Source organism: Salvelinus fontinalis, chromosome 24, assembly GCF_029448725.1.
Source record: "Salvelinus fontinalis isolate EN_2023a chromosome 24, ASM2944872v1, whole genome shotgun sequence".
Taxonomy (NCBI): Eukaryota; Metazoa; Chordata; class Actinopteri; order Salmoniformes; family Salmonidae; genus Salvelinus; species Salvelinus fontinalis.
Window position 1 is genome coordinate 45,990,555 of NC_074688.1, and position 18,721 is coordinate 46,009,275.

The 18,721-nt window shown below is 43.8% G+C and overlaps 2 protein-coding genes across 2 annotated transcripts in view; both read right to left on the reverse strand.

Moving 5' to 3' along the window:
* Positions 1–10,727: 10,727 nt before the first annotated feature.
* LOC129822488 (uncharacterized) lies at positions 10,728–13,843 on the reverse strand. The gene is made up of 2 exons (XM_055880809.1): positions 13,751–13,843; positions 10,728–13,655 (listed from the first exon to the last, which is right to left on the reverse strand). Exons 1-2 carry the CDS (start codon positions 13,773–13,775, stop codon positions 12,757–12,759), a joined length of 924 nt encoding a protein of 307 aa, XP_055736784.1. The 5' UTR covers positions 13,776–13,843; the 3' UTR covers positions 10,728–12,756.
* LOC129822553 (cell adhesion molecule 2-like) overlaps positions 13,830–18,721 on the reverse strand; it is a gene marked incomplete at its 5' end in the record, with an annotated part of 89,785 nt that continues 84,893 nt past the window's right edge. The window contains 2 exons of the mRNA XM_055880857.1: positions 13,830–13,948; positions 14,429–14,551. Of these exons, the coding sequence (XP_055736832.1) occupies positions 13,833–13,948; positions 14,429–14,551 (239 nt within the window). The remainder of the gene's footprint in view (positions 13,949–14,428; positions 14,552–18,721) is intronic.

The following is an 18,721-nucleotide window of genomic DNA, read 5'->3' on the forward strand; positions in this document are numbered from 1 at the left end:
CAGCTCATTATTAGACCAGTTGGTTCCCAGATGGCAGCTCATCATTAGACCAGTTGGTTCCCAGATGGCAGCTCATTATTAGACCAGTTGGTTCCCAGATGGCAGCTCATTATGAGACCAGTTGGCTCCCAGATGGCAGCTCATTATGAGACCAGTTTGTTCCCAGATGGCAGCTCATTATTAGACCAGTTTGTTCCCAGAAGACAGCTCATTATTAGACCAGTTGGTTCCCAGATGGCAGCTCATTATGAGACCAGTTGGTTCCCAGAAGGCAGCTCATTATTAGACCAGTTGGTTCCCAGATGGCAGCTCATTATTAGACCAGTTGGTTCCCAGATGGCAGCTCATTATTAGTCCAGTTGGTTCCCAGATGGCAGCTCATTATTAGACCAGTTGGTTCCCAGATGGCAGCTCATTATTAGACCAGTTTGTTCCCAGATTGCAGCTCATTATGAGACCAGTTTGTTCCCAGATGGCAGCTCATTTTTAGACCAGTTGGTTCCCAGATGGCAGCTCATTATTAGACCAGTTGGTTCCCAGAAGGCAGCTCATTATTAGACCAGTTGGTTCCCAGATGGCAGCTCATTATTAGACCAGTTTGTTCCCAGATTGCAGCTCATTATGAGACCAGTTTGTTCCCAGATGGCAGCTCATTTTTAGACCAGTTGGTTCCCAGATGGCAGCTCATTGTGAGACCAGTTGGTTCCCAGATGGCAGCTCATTATTAGACCAGTTTGTTCCCAGATGGCAGCTCATCATGAGACCAGTTTGTTCCCAGATGGCAGCTCATTATGAGACCAGTTGGTTCCCAGAAGGCAGCTCATTATTAGACCAGTTGGTTCCCAGATTGCAGCTCATTATGAGACCAGTTGGTTCCCAGAAGGCAGCTCATTATTAGACCAGTTGGTTCCCAGATGGCAGCTCATTATTAGACCAGTTGGTTCCCAGAAGGCAGCTCATTATTAGACCAGTTGGTTCCCAGAAGGCAGCTCATTATTAGACCAGTTTGTTCCCAGAAGGCAGCTCATTATTAGACCAGTTGGTTCCCAGAAGGCAGCTCATTATTAGACCAGTTTGTTCCCAGAAGGCAGCTCATTATTAGACCAGTTGGTTTCCAGATGGCAGCTCATTATGAGACCAGTTGGTTCCCAGATGGCAGCTCATTATTAGACCAGTTTGTTCCCAGAAGGCAGCTCATTATGAGACCAGTTGGTTCCCAGATGGCAGCTCATTATTAGACCGGTTGGTTCCCAGATGGCAGCTCATTGTGAGACCAGTTGGTTCCCAGATGGCAGCTCATTATTAGACCAGTTTGTTCCCAGATGGCAGCTCATCGTGAGACCAGTTTGTTCCCAGATGGCAGCTCATTATGAGACCAGTTGGTTCCCAGAAGGCAGCTCATTATTAGACCAGTTGGTTCCCAGATTGCAGCTCATTATGAGACCAGTTGGTTCCCAGAAGGCAGCTCATTATTAGACCAGTTGGTTCCCAGAAGTTAGCTCATTATTAGACCAGTTTGTTCCCAGAAGGCAGCTCATTATTAGACCAGTTGGTTCCCAGAAGGTAGCTCATTATTAGACCAGTTTGTTCCCAGAAGGCAGCTCATTATTAGACCAGTTGGTTCCCAGATGGCAGCTCATTATGAGACCAGTTGGTTCCCAGATGGCAGCTCATTATTAGACCAGTTTGTTCCCAGAAGGCAGCTCATTATGAGACCAGTTGGTTCCCAGATGGCAGCTCATTATTAGACCGGTTGGTTCCCAGATGGCAGCTCATTATTAGACCAGTTGGTTCCCAGATGGCAGCTCATTATGAGACCAGTTGGTTCCCAGATGGCAGCTCATTATTAGACCAGTTTGTTCCCAGAAGGCAGCTCATTATGAGACCTGTTGGTTCCCAGATGGCAGCTCATTATGAGACCAGTTTGTTCCCAGATGGCAGCTCATTTTTAGACCAGTTGGTTCCCAGATGGCAGCTCATTATTAGACCAGTTGGTTCCCAGAAGGCAGCTCATTATTAGACCAGTTGGTTCCCAGATGGCAGCTCATTATTAGACCAGTTTGTTCCCAGATTGCAGCTCATTATGAGACCAGTTTGTTCCCAGATGGCAGCTCATTTTTAGACCAGTTGGTTCCCAGATGGCAGCTCATTGTGAGACCAGTTGGTTCCCAGATGGCAGCTCATTATTAGACCAGTTTGTTCCCAGATGGCAGCTCATCATGAGACCAGTTTGTTCCCAGATGGCAGCTCATTATGAGACCAGTTGGTTCCCAGAAGGCAGCTCATTATTAGACCAGTTGGTTCCCAGATTGCAGCTCATTATGAGACCAGTTGGTTCCCAGAAGGCAGCTCATTATTAGACCAGTTGGTTCCCAGATGGCAGCTCATTATTAGACCAGTTGGTTCCCAGAAGGCAGCTCATTATTAGACCAGTTGGTTCCCAGAAGGCAGCTCATTATTAGACCAGTTTGTTCCCAGAAGGCAGCTCATTATTAGACCAGTTGGTTCCCAGAAGGCAGCTCATTATTAGACAAGTTTGTTCCCAGAAGGCAGCTCATTATTAGACCAGTTGGTTTCCAGATGGCAGCTCATTATGAGACCAGTTGGTTCCCAGATGGCAGCTCATTATTAGACCAGTTTGTTCCCAGAAGGCAGCTCATTATGAGACCAGTTGGTTCCCAGATGGCAGCTCATTATTAGACCGGTTGGTTCCCAGATGGCAGCTCATTGTGAGACCAGTTGGTTCCCAGATGGCAGCTCATTATTAGACCAGTTTGTTCCCAGATGGCAGCTCATCGTGAGACCAGTTTGTTCCCAGATGGCAGCTCATTATGAGACCAGTTGGTTCCCAGAAGGCAGCTCATTATTAGACCAGTTGGTTCCCAGATTGCAGCTCATTATGAGACCAGTTGGTTCCCAGAAGGCAGCTCATTATTAGACCAGTTGGTTCCCAGAAGTTAGCTCATTATTAGACCAGTTTGTTCCCAGAAGGCAGCTCATTATTAGACCAGTTGGTTCCCAGAAGGTAGCTCATTATTAGACCAGTTTGTTCCCAGAAGGCAGCTCATTATTAGACCAGTTGGTTCCCAGATGGCAGCTCATTATGAGACCAGTTGGTTCCCAGATGGCAGCTCATTATTAGACCAGTTTGTTCCCAGATGGCAGCTCATTATTAGACCAGTTTGTTCCCAGAAGGCAGCTCATTATGAGACCAGTTGGTTCCCAGATGGCAGCTCATTATTAGACCGGTTGGTTCCCAGATGGCAGCTCATTATTAGACCAGTTTGTTCCCAGATGGCAGCTCATTATGAGACCAGTTGGTTCCCAGATGGCAGCTCATTATTAGACCAGTTGGCTCCCAGATGGCAGCTCATTATGAGACCAGTTGGTTCCCAGATGGCAGCTCATTATTAGACCAGTTGGTTCCCAGATGGCAGCTCATTATGAGACCAGTTGGTTCCCAGATGGCAGCTCATTATGAGACCAGTTTGTTCCCAGATGGCAGCTCATTATTAGACCAGTTGGTTCCCAGATGGCAGCTCATTATGAGACCAGTTGAAATCCAGATGGCAGCTCATTATGAGACCAGTTGGTTCCCAGATGGCAGCTCATTATTAGACCAGTTTGTTCCCAGATGGCAGCTCATTATTAGACCAGTTTGTTCCCAGATGGCAGCTCATTATTAGACCAGTTGGTTCCCAGATGGCAGCTCATTATTAGACCAGTTTGTTCCCAGATGGCAGCTCATTATTAGACCAGTTGGTTCCCAGAAGGCAGCTCATTATTAGACCAGTTGGTTCCCAGATGGCAGCTCATTATTAGACTAGTTGGTTCCCAGATGGCAGCTCATTATGAGACCAGTTGGTTCCCAGATGGCAGCTCATTATGAGACCAGTTGGTTCCCAGATGGCAGCTCATTATTAGACCAGTTGGTTCCCAGGTGGCAGCTCATTATGAGACCAGTTGGTTCCCAGATGGCAGCTCATTATTAGACTAGTTGGTTCCCAGATGGCAGCTCATTATTAGACCAGTTGGTTCCCAGGGGGCAGCTCATTATTAGACCAGTTGGTTCCCAGATGGCAGCTCATTATTAGACCAGTTGGTTCCCAGATGGCAGCTCATTATTAGACCAGTTGGTTCCCAGATGGCAGCTCATTATTAGACCAGTTTGTTCCCAGATGGCAGCTTATTATGAGACCAGTTGGTTCCCAGAAGGCAGCTCATTATTAGACCAGTTGGTTCCCAGATTGCAGCTCATTATGAGACCAGTTGGTTCCCAGAAGGCAGCTCATTATTAGACCAGTTGGTTCCCAGAAGTTAGCTCATTATTAGACCAGTTTGTTCCCAGAAGGCAGCTCATTATTAGACCAGTTGGTTCCCAGAAGGCAGCTCATTATTAGACCAGTTTGTTCCCAGAAGGCAGCTCATTATTAGACCAGTTGGTTCCCAGATGGCAGCTCATTATGAGACCAGTTGGTTCCCAGATGGCAGCTCATTATGAGACCAGTTGGTTCCCAGATGGCAGCTCATTATTAGACCAGTTTGTTCCCAGAAGGCAGCTCATTATGAGACCTGTTGGTTCCCAGATGGCAGCTCATTATGAGACCAGTTGGTTCCCAGATGGCAGCTCATTATTAGACCAGTTTGTTCCCAGATTGCAGCTCATTATGAGACCAGTTGGTTCCCAGATGGCAGCTCATTATTAGACCAGTTGGCTCCCAGATGGCAGCTCATTATGAGACCAGTTGGTTCCCAGATGGCAGCTCATTATTAGACCAGTTGGTTCCCAGATGGCAGCTCATTATGAGACCAGTTGGTTCCCAGATGGCAGCTCATTATGAGACCAGTTTGTTCCCAGATGGCAGCTCATTATTAGACCAGTTGGTTCCCAGATGGCAGCTCATTATGAGAACAGTTGAAATCCAGATGGCAGCTCATTATGAGACCAGTTGGTTCCCAGATGGCAGCTCATTATTAGACCAGTTTGTTCCCAGATGGCAGCTCATTATTAGACCAGTTTGTTCCCAGATGGCAGCTCATTATTAGACCAGTTGGTTCCCAGATGGCAGCTCATTATTAGACCAGTTTGTTCCCAGATGGCAGCTCATTATTAGACCAGTTGGTTCCCAGAAGGCAGCTCATTATTAGACCAGTTGGTTCCCAGATGGCAGCTCATTATTAGACTAGTTGGTTCCCAGATGGCAGCTCATTATGAGACCAGTTGGTTCCCAGATGGCAGCTCATTATGAGACCAGTTGGTTCCCAGATGGCAGCTCATTATTAGACCAGTTGGTTCCCAGGTGGCAGCTCATTATGAGACCAGTTGGTTCCCAGATGGCAGCTCATTATTAGACTAGTTGGTTCCCAGATGGCAGCTCATTATTAGACCAGTTGGTTCCCAGGTGGCAGCTCATTATTAGACCAGTTGGTTCCCAGATGGCAGCTCATTATTAGACCAGTTGGTTCCCAGATGGCAGCTCATTATTAGACCAGTTGGTTCCCAGATGGCAGCTCATTATTAGACCAGTTTGTTCCCAGATGGCAGCTTATTATGAGACCAGTTGGTTCCCAGATGGCAGCTCATTATTAGACCAGTTTGTTCCCAGATGGCAGCTCATTATTAGACCAGTTGGTTCCCAGATGGCAGCTCATTATTAGACCAGTTTGTTCCCAGATGGCAGCTCATTATTAGACCAGTTGGTTCCCAGATGGCAGCTCATTATGAGACCAGTTGGCTCCCAGATGGCAGCTCATTATGAGACCAGTTTGTTCCCAGATGGCAGCTCATTATTAGACCAGTTTGTTCCCAGAAGACAGCTCATTATTAGACCAGTTGGTTCCCAGATGGCAGCTCATTATGAGACCAGTTGGTTCCCAGAAGGCAGCTCATTATTAGACCAGTTGGTTCCCAGATGGCAGCTCATTATTAGACCAGTTGGTTCCCAGATGGCAGCTCATTATTAGTCCAGTTGGTTCCCAGATGGCAGCTCATTATTAGACCAGTTGGTTCCCAGATTGCAGCTCATTATGAGACCAGTTGGTTCCCAGATGGCAGCTCATTATTAGACCAGTTGGCTCCCAGATGGCAGCTCATTATGAGACCAGTTGGTTCCCAGATGGCAGCTCATTATTAGACCAGTTGGTTCCCAGATGGCAGCTCATTATGAGACCAGTTGGTTCCCAGATGGCAGCTCATTATGAGACCAGTTTGTTCCCAGATGGCAGCTCATTATTAGACCAGTTGGTTCCCAGATGGCAGCTCATTATGAGACCAGTTGAAATCCAGATGGCAGCTCATTATGAGACCAGTTGGTTCCCAGATGGCAGCTCATTATTAGACCAGTTTGTTCCCAGATGGCAGCTCATTATTAGACCAGTTTGTTCCCAGATGGCAGCTCATTATTAGACCAGTTGGTTCCCAGATGGCAGCTCATTATTAGACCAGTTTGTTCCCAGATGGCAGCTCATTATTAGACCAGTTGGTTCCCAGAAGGCAGCTCATTATGAGACCAGTTGGTTCCCAGATGGCAGCTCATTATTAGACTATTTGGTTCCCAGATGGCAGCTCATTATGAGACCAGTTGGTTCCCAGATGGCAGCTCATTATGAGACCAGTTGGTTCCCAGATGGCAGCTCATTATTAGACCAGTTGGTTCCCAGGTGGCAGCTCATTATGAGACCAGTTGGTTCCCAGATGGCAGCTCATTATTAGACTAGTTGGTTCCCAGATGGCAGCTCATTATTAGACCAGTTGGTTCCCAGGTGGCAGCTCATTATTAGACCAGTTGGTTCCCAGATGGCAGCTCATTATTAGACCAGTTGGTTCCCAGATGGCAGCTCATTATTAGACCAGTTGGTTCCCAGATGGCAGCTCATTATTAGACCAGTTTGTTCCCAGATGGCAGCTTATTATGAGACCAGTTGGTTCCCAGATGGCAGCTCATTATTAGACCAGTTTGTTCCCAGATGGCAGCTCATTATTAGACCAGTTGGTTCCCAGATGGCAGCTCATCATTAGACCAGTTGGTTCCCAGATGGCAGCTCATTATTAGACCAGTTGGTTCCCAGATGGCAGCTCATTATGAGACCAGTTGGCTCCCAGATGGCAGCTCATTATGAGACCAGTTTGTTCCCAGATGGCAGCTCATTATTAGACCAGTTTGTTCCCAGAAGACAGCTCATTATTAGACCAGTTGGTTCCCAGATGGCAGCTCATTATGAGACCAGTTGGTTCCCAGAAGGCAGCTCATTATTAGACCAGTTGGTTCCCAGATGGCAGCTCATTATTAGACCAGTTGGTTCCCAGATGGCAGCTCATTATTAGTCCAGTTGGTTCCCAGATGGCAGCTCATTATTAGACCAGTTGGTTCCCAGATGGCAGCTCATTATTAGACCAGTTTGTTCCCAGATTGCAGCTCATTATGAGACCAGTTTGTTCCCAGATGGCAGCTCATTTTTAGACCAGTTGGTTCCCAGATGGCAGCTCATTATTAGACCAGTTGGTTCCCAGAAGGCAGCTCATTATTAGACCAGTTGGTTCCCAGATGGCAGCTCATTATTAGACCAGTTTGTTCCCAGATTGCAGCTCATTATGAGACCAGTTTGTTCCCAGATGGCAGCTCATTTTTAGACCAGTTGGTTCCCAGATGGCAGCTCATTGTGAGACCAGTTGGTTCCCAGATGGCAGCTCATTATTAGACCAGTTTGTTCCCAGATGGCAGCTCATCATGAGACCAGTTTGTTCCCAGATGGCAGCTCATTATGAGACCAGTTGGTTCCCAGAAGGCAGCTCATTATTAGACCAGTTGGTTCCCAGATTGCAGCTCATTATGAGACCAGTTGGTTCCCAGAAGGCAGCTCATTATTAGACCAGTTGGTTCCCAGATGGCAGCTCATTATTAGACCAGTTGGTTCCCAGAAGGCAGCTCATTATTAGACCAGTTGGTTCCCAGAAGGCAGCTCATTATTAGACCAGTTTGTTCCCAGAAGGCAGCTCATTATTAGACCAGTTGGTTCCCAGAAGGCAGCTCATTATTAGACCAGTTTGTTCCAAGAAGGCAGCTCATTATTAGACCAGTTGGTTTCCAGATGGCAGCTCATTATGAGACCAGTTGGTTCCCAGATGGCAGCTCATTATTAGACCAGTTTGTTCCCAGAAGGCAGCTCATTATGAGACCAGTTGGTTCCCAGATGGCAGCTCATTATTAGACCGGTTGGTTCCCAGATGGCAGCTCATTATTAGACCAGTTGGTTCCCAGATGGCAGCTCATTATGAGACCAGTTGGTTCCCAGATGGCAGCTCATTATTAGACCAGGTTGTTCCCAGAAGGCAGCTCATTATGAGACCAGTTGGTTCCCAGATGGCAGCTCATTATGAGACCAGTTGGTTCCCAGATGGCAGCTCATTATTAGACCAGTTTGTTCCCAGATTGCAGCTCATTATGAGACCAGTTGGTTCCCAGATGGCAGCTCATTATTAGACCAGTTGGCTCCCAGATGGCAGCTCATTATGAGACCAGTTGGTTCCCAGATGGCAGCTCATTATTAGACCAGTTGGTTCCCAGATGGCAGCTCATTATGAGACCAGTTGGTTCCCAGATGGCAGCTCATTATGAGACTAGTTTGTTCCCAGATGGCAGCTCATTATTAGACCAGTTGGTTCCCAGATGGCAGCTCCTCCCGAAGCGATGGGAGATATACGACAAAAGACAGGGAATCACTGAAACCTTTTTAAATTGACCATTTTTTTCTTTATAGTGGACTACCTTTGACGAGAGCTCTATGGGGCCTAGCCAAAAGTAGTGTCCTATAAAGGAAATAGTGTGTCATTTGATACACACCCCATGACTGATGTTGTTTGTTGTGTTACACAATTAAACAATTTTTTAAATTTAACCTTTATTTAACTAGGCAAGTCAGTTAAGAACAAATTCTTATTTACAATGACGGCCTAGGAACAGTGGGTTAACTGCCTTGTTCAGGGGCAGAACGACAGATTTGTACCATGTCAGCTCGGGGATTCAATCTAGCAACCTTTTGGTTACTGTGACAACATTCTAACCACTAGTCTACCTGCCGCCCCACTAAAGATCACGTGTGGGAGCAGAGAGCAGCCGGAGGATGTTCTCACTCATATGTGTCTGTAGTTCCTGAAACACAGCCATGATAGCATGAATAAAACACCCCCTCTAGCCATATTAAACATTATTAAACAACCAAGTAAAATACTACCAAAATGGAGGAAGGGAGAGCGACTGTGAGGCCTCGTTTACACCTTGCGCTAAAATGTGGGTTTTGTGATCTGATCAATGGGTCCATTCACTATCTGATCTGATGTTAGAGGCCAGTATAATTACGATTTCAATGGTTTGACCATCCATATCTGTTTACACCTGTAAGATATTCAGATAGAATGGGTCCCTGACTACCTCAGGAATTGGTCAAGAAGATCTGATCACAATCAGATCACAACTCATGTTTTAATTATTGTTTCTATACTGCAATTCAGCTTTCAGCTGTGAATGTGTACATGATCAAATAAGCCTTACTAATAATAACAAATAAGATCAGGATTTAGGACACATATTACCACCAGGTGTAAACATGGCTTAATTTGTAAAGCAGCTGAAGGACAGATAGATAGAGAGTCTGGGGCAATCCTCCTCAGGATTAGATAGAGAGCCTGTGGCCATCCTCCTCAGGATAGATAGAGAGTCTGGGACCATCCTCCTCAGGATTAGATACAGAGTCCAGGACCATCCTCCTCAGGATTAGATAGAGAGTCTGGAGCCTCATAGATATTTAATAATGTGTTTTGCACTTTACAGACGGACATTGTTGATAGTAAAGAATTACTAATTTTTCAAAGTGTGTTTTGTTGAAATATCTCAGGTGTGTGGAAATGACACCTTAAGAATGTTGCTATGTTCCTTTTTGATAGAAGCATCGTCAACCGGAAACTCCAAAGACATAAAATAAGTAAAAGGACAACGAGACGATGATATGTCATTTTGGTCATATTTTAATCAGCACTTTTCTTCATTAGTAACTTTTTATTTTTTTTTATATTATTTTACATTGGCATAGTTTTGAAAAATTGATATTTAATACTGAAAAAAGCAAACCTCACTCTCACACCCCCCCCCCCACCCCGCCCCTCCCCGCTTTTAATATGCAACGAAATTACAGCAATTTAAACTTTATACAAAAAATTAGTCAATTTAGTTATAGCATCAAATTGACCAAACAAAAGAACATGTATTATGAATATTGGTAATGTATTTCAACGTGTCTTTGATAGAGTGGCAATATACAGTAGGGGAAGATGTCTGGGTCACCAATGCCTTTATAACACGTTATTACAACTGTTTGCAGCAAACTCAAAGGCCATAACGGTGATCGTTGTATTGTTTTTTAATGACAGAAGTTTCTTCATTTAACTACCTTTATTTATTTTTTTTGTTACAAAATGGAATTTTTTTTAACTTCAGACAACTACTTTTGTAGTAATAATAATAATATCAATTAATATAGTATAATATTACCAATAATATCAATTAATATAGCATAATATTACCAATAAAATCAATTAATAAATAATAATAAATACTCTATCTATCAACCAGAGTCAATCCCATTAGAATTCACGTTCAAGAGAATTCTTCAAAGCATGAAAATCAACATGTCAAAGTGCCAAAAGGACTGCAACTGATATGAAATGAAAACCATTAAATAACAAGTCTTTTATTTTTCTATTTTTACCAAAATGTAATACTTACACATTATATACATGCCTTGTGGTGAAACAAAAAAAATGCTTGTTCTTCATCAAACAAAATGACAAATAAAAAATAAAAACAATTCAAGAGACAATTCTGGAATACTTTAAATAGATATATTGTCTAATATACACATTTCAATGTTTAAGGGTTCTCAAAATTCAACAATATTGCCCACCAGCAATCATCACATTAGCAAAGTCATATACAGCAATATTCACAAGGGAGCGTTAGATCAATAAAGTCACATCGGACCAAGTACCAAATGGCTCCCTAATTCCCTTCGTAGTGCACTACTCATATGGACCCTGGTCAAAAGTAGTGCACTATGAAGGGAATAAGGATCCATGTTGTGTTATCAACCTCTTTTTATGTTCCCAGAACTCGTAGGATTTGGTTCTTCCAGTCGTTCAGAAAGATAGAAGCTGACCAGTAGTTTTTCATAGACATGAAAATGAGGTTCAGACCCTTAGTAAAGTCAGTGTCCCAGATACTTTCTGATCCTACCCAGGATTCAATGTGACCGCGGGGAAGTGTGGCTTTTTAATCAAGCTGTAAAATAGTTCTACTGATCTAACATATAGAATTGTTTTAAGAGGGTTATACCGTGGATTATATATATATATATATTTGGAATTTTAGGACCCCTTTAGGTATATAAAAAAACAAGATTAAAGATATAATTTTTGTCTTTTACTACTATAGCCCATTGAAAAGCAATGAATAACACATTCATAAATGACATAAAAAAACGGTCCAGAAAATGTATCATGAGGAATAAGGTTGTCTGTCCTATATCTAGGAGACTTAAGAAAGCTCTGGAAATATTTTTGGACACATATTTATCTCTTTATATTTGTTGGCACATAACTACCTCCATACTAGCATTCAGTTGTATGGGTTACCTTTCAGACGAGCAGAGCGGAGTCAGTAGGCCAAACCGTTCGGTTGCTAAAGATGTCTTTTTTTTGTTGTTGTGAGAAGAAACCCATTTTTTCAGGAATGTCTCCTGGTCCGACTAACAACGCTGTAACTCTGTCTGGATTCCCCATTGAGCCCGACATCTGCAGCGTCTTACTGTGAATGACGTTTTTCGTCCGAACGCCTCTAAAAGCCGCCTTGTCGACAACCCGCAGCCGTATTGAATCCTGGTACCCGAATCTCCAATCATTGGTCTGAAAACATCCGTGAATTTAGACTCGTATTGAATCCTGAGATAATGAATTGCTTGGTGCAGAAGTATTTCTCTGTTTGTCTGAGACTTTTGTGCTTTTAATATACTTCTGATTCTCTTTGTTGTTTCTTTCTATATGAGATGAGACTATGGTCTATACTAATATTTAAATAAAGATAAAAGAGGATAACATATCATCGTATAATATCCACATTCAAACATAAACAATCATACGGATTGTGCTTCTTTTTTAATTTTTTATTAAACTTTTTAAATTTTATTTTATTTTTTCAATGTTTTTGTGTCAGTGTTAGAACTATTCAGTTTATTGTACTTCCATCGTTTCCCACAACATGAGAGCCTAATTGTGTGCCTCTCATACCCAATATAATTTTTTTTACAGTTACAATAAAGCCCCATCACATGTCGTTCACATTGATACATTTCACATATTCTTCTCTGAAAGCATAATTATTGGCATAGCCAATGTTTTCCGGTGTCAGATGACGCACATTTCTTTCCGCTTCCTGATGGAAATATCTGCAAAAGGTATATAACAGGGACGGTGAGGGGAGTAAGGGGACGCAAATAAATAAATAAAAACGAATAAAAAAACGAAGAGTTGAAACAAACATGACAGATGCAGATCGAGAACGGTCTGTATATTTAGGCACTGTCAAATAAAACATGACGACGAAACAAATATTTTGGGTGCTAAAACCTGAATGAAACAGAATCTGCTCTTTTTAAAACACGGAGTACAAGTAGCGGAGTACATTTGCAGTAAAAACAAGGCAACGTTTTTTATCGATTTGCTTGTAAAAACCAACCAGTGAAACCAAACGTGAGCTTTCTCTTTCGGAGAGGAGTTAGGGACAAAGAACTGGTTCCTGCACCAGTAGCACTGAGCCAACTGCAGACTGTGTTGGTCGACTGGCAGAGATGGACCGGACATAGGGCAATTCTGGCAAATGCCAGTGGGACAGAATTAAAAAAAAATAATTTGCTTAATAGTGGGTGCCTCAAGGAAACAAATGGGCCGATGTGTTTGAAATGCCCGGGCCGATATCTGGTCCTAGTCCGCCCCTGCCTCTGGTGAAAGAAGCCAACCAAACAGAGAGAACAGAGGTGGAAACATGAAGGAAAAGAGACAGAAGGAAAAAGAGAGAATAGAGAGAACAGAGAGAACAGAGAGAACAGAGAGAACAGAGAGAATAGAGAGAACAGAGAGAACATAGGTGGAAACATGAAGGAAACAGAGAGAATAGAGAGAACAGAGGTGGAAACATGAAGGAAACAGAGAGAATAGAGAGAACAGAGGTGGAAACATGAAGGAAACAGAGAGAATAGAGAGAACAGAGGTGGAAACATGAAGGAAACAGAGAGAATAGAGAGAACAGAGGGAACAGAGAGAACAGAGAGAAGAGAGAACAGAGAGAATAGAGAGAACAGAGAGAACAGAGAGAACAGAGGTGGAAACATGAAGGAAACAGAGAGAATAGAGAGAACAGAGGTGGAAACATGAAGGAAACAGAGAGAATAGAGAGAACAGAGAGAACAGAGAGAACAGAGAGAACAGAGTTGGAAACATAAAGGAAAAGAGACAGAAGGAAACAGAGAGAACAGAGAGAACAGAGAGAATAGAGGGAACAGAGAGAACAGAGAGAACAGAGAGAATAGAGGGAACAGAGAGAACAGAGAGAATAGAGGGAACAGAGTGATAGAGGGAACAGAGGGAACAGAGGGAACAGAGTGATAGAGGGAACAGAGAGAACAGAGTGATAGAGGGAACAGAGTGATAGAGGGAACAGAGGTGGAAACATGAAGGAAAAGAGACAGAAGGAAACAGAGAGAACAGAGAGAACAGAGGGAACAGAGGTCTAAATAAAGTACTCTTTCTTCTCCTCTGCTGCGTGGTTCCCCTCTGCGTTGATGATGGCTGTGTCTGCGTCAGGGGCATCCTCGGATCCTTTAGCCTCGTGTGTTAGGTACGTCCCTGTTCACACACCCACAAACACACCCACACACCCACACACCCACACACACACACACACACACACACACACACACACACACACACACACACACACACACACACACACACACACACACACACACACACACACACACACACACACACACACACACACACACACACACACACACACACACACAGACACCCAAACAGACACCCAAACAGACACTCATATCCACCCACACACACACAGACACACCCATAGACACACAAACAGACACACATATCCACCCACACATACACACAGACACACCCACAGACACACAAACACACAGACACATGTTTGGGTCATGTTTTCTATGTTTCTAGCCTTTTATCTTCATTGAAAACTGTTTAAAGATTATTTACAGTAAGTGGACATTTTTGACAATTTATTGAAAATGTTCACATCATTTTACAAAAATATTGTGGGACTTTAGGAGAAGTAAATGACGTCCTTACCTTTATGCCTAGCCAGATACCGCCCTAGAGCTATGATCAAACACAAGGTGATGAACACAACCACAGCCACAACACCTCCAATTAATGCATGGTCAGGGTCCTGCTGTCCTGGTGCATTGGGATCTGGGGAGAGAGAGGAGAGAGAGGGAAAGAGACAGAGAGAGAGAGAGGAGGAGAGGAGAGAGAGAGAGAGAGGAGGAGAGGAGAGAGAGAGGGGGGAGAGAGAGAGAGAGAGAGGAGGAGAGAGGGAGAGAGAGAGAGACAGAGAGAGAGAGAAAGGGAGAGAGAGAGAGAGGAGGAGAGGAGAGAGAGAGAGAGAGAGAGGAGAGAGTGAGAGAGAGAGGGAGAGAGAGGAGAGGAGAGAGAGAGGAGAGAGAGAGAGAGAGAGAGAGAGAGAGAGAGAGAGAGAGAGAGAGAGAGGAGAGGAGGAGAGAGAGAGAGAGAGAGAGAGAGAGAGAGAGAGAGAGAGGAGGAGGAGAAAGAGGAGGAGAGAGAGGAGAGAGAGAGAGAGAGAGAGAGGAGAGAGAGAGAGAGAGAGAGAGAGAGAGAGAGGAGAGAGAAGGGAGAGAGAGAGAGAGAGAGAGAGAGAGAGAGAGAGGAGAGAGAGGAGAGAGAGAGAGAGAGAGGGGGGAGAGAAAGAGAGAGAGAGAGAGAGACAGAGAGAGAGTGAGAGAGAGAGGAGAGAGAGAGACAGGGGGGGAGAGAAAGAGAGAGAGAGAGAGAGAGAGAGAGAGGAGGAGAGAGGGAGAGAGAGGAGGAGAGAGAGGAGAGAGAGAGAGAGGAGGAGAGAGGAGGAGAGAGGGAGAGGGGTGGGGAGACAGATGGAGAGGAGGGAGAGAGAGGAGAGAGAGGAGAGAGAGAGAGAGAGAGAGAGAGAGAGAGAGAGAGAGAGAGGGGGGGGGGCAGATGGAGAGGAGGGAGAGAAGAATGGGAAGAGGAGAAACAGGAGACACAACAGGTGAGTTCCATGCAGTGGGTCGGTAAAAGAGGAACAATGAAAACATCAAAGTGTTTCCTATTAAACAACATGAACAAAACTGTCCTAGCAGTGCAGCGAAAACAATCTTACAGGATAGATTATTCTTCTTGAATTATTCAGCAGCAGCACTTTTAACAAGGTTGAGTTTGGGCCTGAGAGAAACAGAACATTGTGTGACGGAGCAACTTTGTATACGTCCCCAAAAAGGCACCCTGTTCCTTATACAATACACTACTTCTGAAACGCAGTGAACTATAGAGGATAGGGTCCCATTTGGGATTTGACCCTACTCTATCAGCGGTCGGTCTACTGTAGCTGTTAGCTATGCCTGCTCTCTCAACGCAGCCACAACAGGCCCAAACCACTGTCCCTGTCTTGCTCAGAATCAGTGGTGCTGAAGATCTTTGATACAGTCTGAAATGGCTTCGGGTTTAACCTGAGGCTGACTGGGGGTGGAGGGGGGGGGGGGGCAGAGGGCATCCTGAAACCGGTTTACCACCCTACCTGAGCTGGGCCCCCCTGTCTCTGTGTGTGTGTGTGTCCTGCTGTAAACTGTGAGCGGACGGTCTGACATGACTTTATGTGCTACTTCTGTGCTGTGCTCTCATTAGCTCATGGTGATGAATGGCAGAGCCCGCTGCTCAGCTACGCAAAGTCACCCTGAGAGAGAGAGCGAGAGAGAGAGTGAGAGAACGAGAGAGCGAGAGGGTAAGAGAGAGAGAGAAAGAGACGGTAAAGGAGAGGGGGAGAGCGAAAGAGAGAAAGGGTAAAGGGAGAGGGGTGAGAGAGAGCGAGCGAGGGGGAGACGGAGAGAGAGCGAAGGGGAGACAGAGAAAGAGAGGGTAAAAGAGAGGGGGAGATAGAGAGCGAGAGGGGGAGAGGTAGGGCTGTGGGGTATTCCTATTTCTGTTCCACCACGTACATTCCTCATTATTAACACCTAGAAATGTAACTTGTGTTTTTACCCGCCAAGTTTTATATGCAAAACCGCACAATGTCCATATGGATGTAATTCTATGCAAGACGTACTGTATAATTCATCATCTTGAACTGGATTCACACAGAATGGGGCCACCATGATGGAACTACCAGAAACTAATTGACTGCCTCCCAAGTGGTATCCTATTCCCCTATTATCCCATTCTCCTATTCCCCTATTCTCCCATTCCCATAATACCCTATTCTCCTATTCCCCTATTAATCTATTCCCCTTTTATAATATTCCCCTATTATCATATTCCCCCATTAATCTATTCCCCTATTATCATATTCCCCTATTAATCTATTCCCCTATTAATCTATTCCCCTATTATCATATTCCCCTATTATCATATTCCCCTATTAATCTATTTCCCTATTCATATATTCCCCTATTATCATATTCCCCTATTAATCTATTCCCCTATTATCATATTCCCCTATTACCATATTCCCCTATTAATCTATTCCCCTATTATCATATTCCCCTATTAATCTATTCCCCTATTATCATATTCCCCTATTATCATATTCCCCTATTATCATATTCCCCTATTAATCTATTCCCCTATTAATCTATTCCCCTATTATCATATTCCCCTATTATCATATTCCCCTATTAATCTATTCCCCTATTAATCTATTCCCCTATTATCATATTCCCCTATTAATCTATTCCCCTATTAATCTATTCCCCTATTATCATATTCCCCTATTATCATATTCCCCTATTAATCTATTCCCCTATTCATATATTCCCCTATTATCATGTTCCCCCATTAATCTATTCCCCTATTATCATATTCCCCTATTAATCTATTCCCCTATTATCATATTCCCCTATTAATCTATTCCCCTATTAATCTATTCCCCTATTATCATATTCCCCTATTAATCTATTCCCCTATTAATCTATTCCCCTATTATCATATTCCCCTATTATCATTTTCCCCTATTATCATATTCCCCTATTAATCTATTCCCCTATTATTCTATTCCCCTATTATCATGTTCCCCTATTCATCTATTCCCCTATTATCCAAATCCAATATTCCCCTATTCATCTACTCCCATTTTCCCCTATTCATCTATTCTCCTATTGCCCTATTATCCTATTCCCCTATTCTCCTAATAACCAATTCCTCTATTTTCCTATTCCTCTATTCCCCTATTAATCTATTATCCTAATAACCAATTCCTCTATTTTCCTATTCCTCTATTCCCCTATTAATCTATTATCCTAATAACCAATTCCCCTATTGTCCTATTCCCATATGCCACAATTCCCTTTTCCCCTATTCTCATATTCTCCTATTCCCCTATTATCTTATTCCCCTATTATCCCATTCCCCTATTCTCCTATTCCCCTATTCTCCTGTTCCCATAATCTCCTATTCCCCTAATCCCATATTCTTCTATTCCCATAATACCCTATTCTCCTATTCCCCTATTATTCTATCCCCCTATTCCCCTAATCACATATCCCCCTAGTCTCCTATCCCCCTGATCCCATATTCTCCTATTCTCCTAGTCCCCTATTCCCCTAGTCCCCTATTCCTCTATTCTCCTAGTCCCCTATTCCCCTATTATCCTAGTCCCCTATTCCCCTATTCCCCTAGTCCCCTATTCCCCTATTATCCTAGTCCCCTATTTTCTTTATGAATTACACTGAGTGTACAAAACATTAGGAACACCTATTTAATATTGAGTTTTTTGCCCCAGAATAGCCTCAATTAGTCGGGGAACAAAACAAACAGAACACAGACCGGTGGCCCCTACTACCCTGTTCAAAGGCACGTACACCCTCTGAATGGCACACAGACACAATCCATGTCTCAACTGTCTCAAGGGTTAAAAATCCTTCTTTAACCCCGTCTCCTCCTCCTTCATCTACACTGATTTGAAGTGGATTTAACAAGTGACATCAATAAGGGATCGTAGCTTTCACCTGGTCAGTCTATGTCCTGGAAAGAGTTCCTCATGTGTTGTACAGTCAGTGTCTATAGGGTGCCATTTGGGACAAACCCCAGGGATGCAGTCTAGTGTATTAAACCTGTCTGTCTCTCTGTCAGGAACAGGAAGTGTGTTTATTGTTGTCATCTAGATAAAAGCTTCAGCTATCTGTTGTTTAATGCATGTGCGTCACTGCCAAAGGCACAACAAAGGACAACAATAAAAAAAACTACGGCTGAATCTCAAATGAGATCGTAGTTCCCTACGTAGTGCACTACTTTTGACCCTGGGTCCACAGGGCCCTGGTCAAAAGTAGTGCACTATATAGTGAATAGGGCTCCATTTGGGAGACAGGCTAACGTGACATCAGATTGCTGCACAAC

What these genes read in the sequence shown, in the direction of transcription:
- LOC129822488 (XM_055880809.1), bottom strand. Translation starts at nt 13,775, where the DNA reads ATGTTTCCACCTCTGTTCCCTCTAT. An exon ending in TCCACCTCTGTTCCCTCTAT is followed by an intron (nt 13,656 to 13,750) that starts CACTCTGTTCCC and finishes TGTTCCCTCTAT; the next exon opens with TCTCTCTGTTCTCTCTGTTC.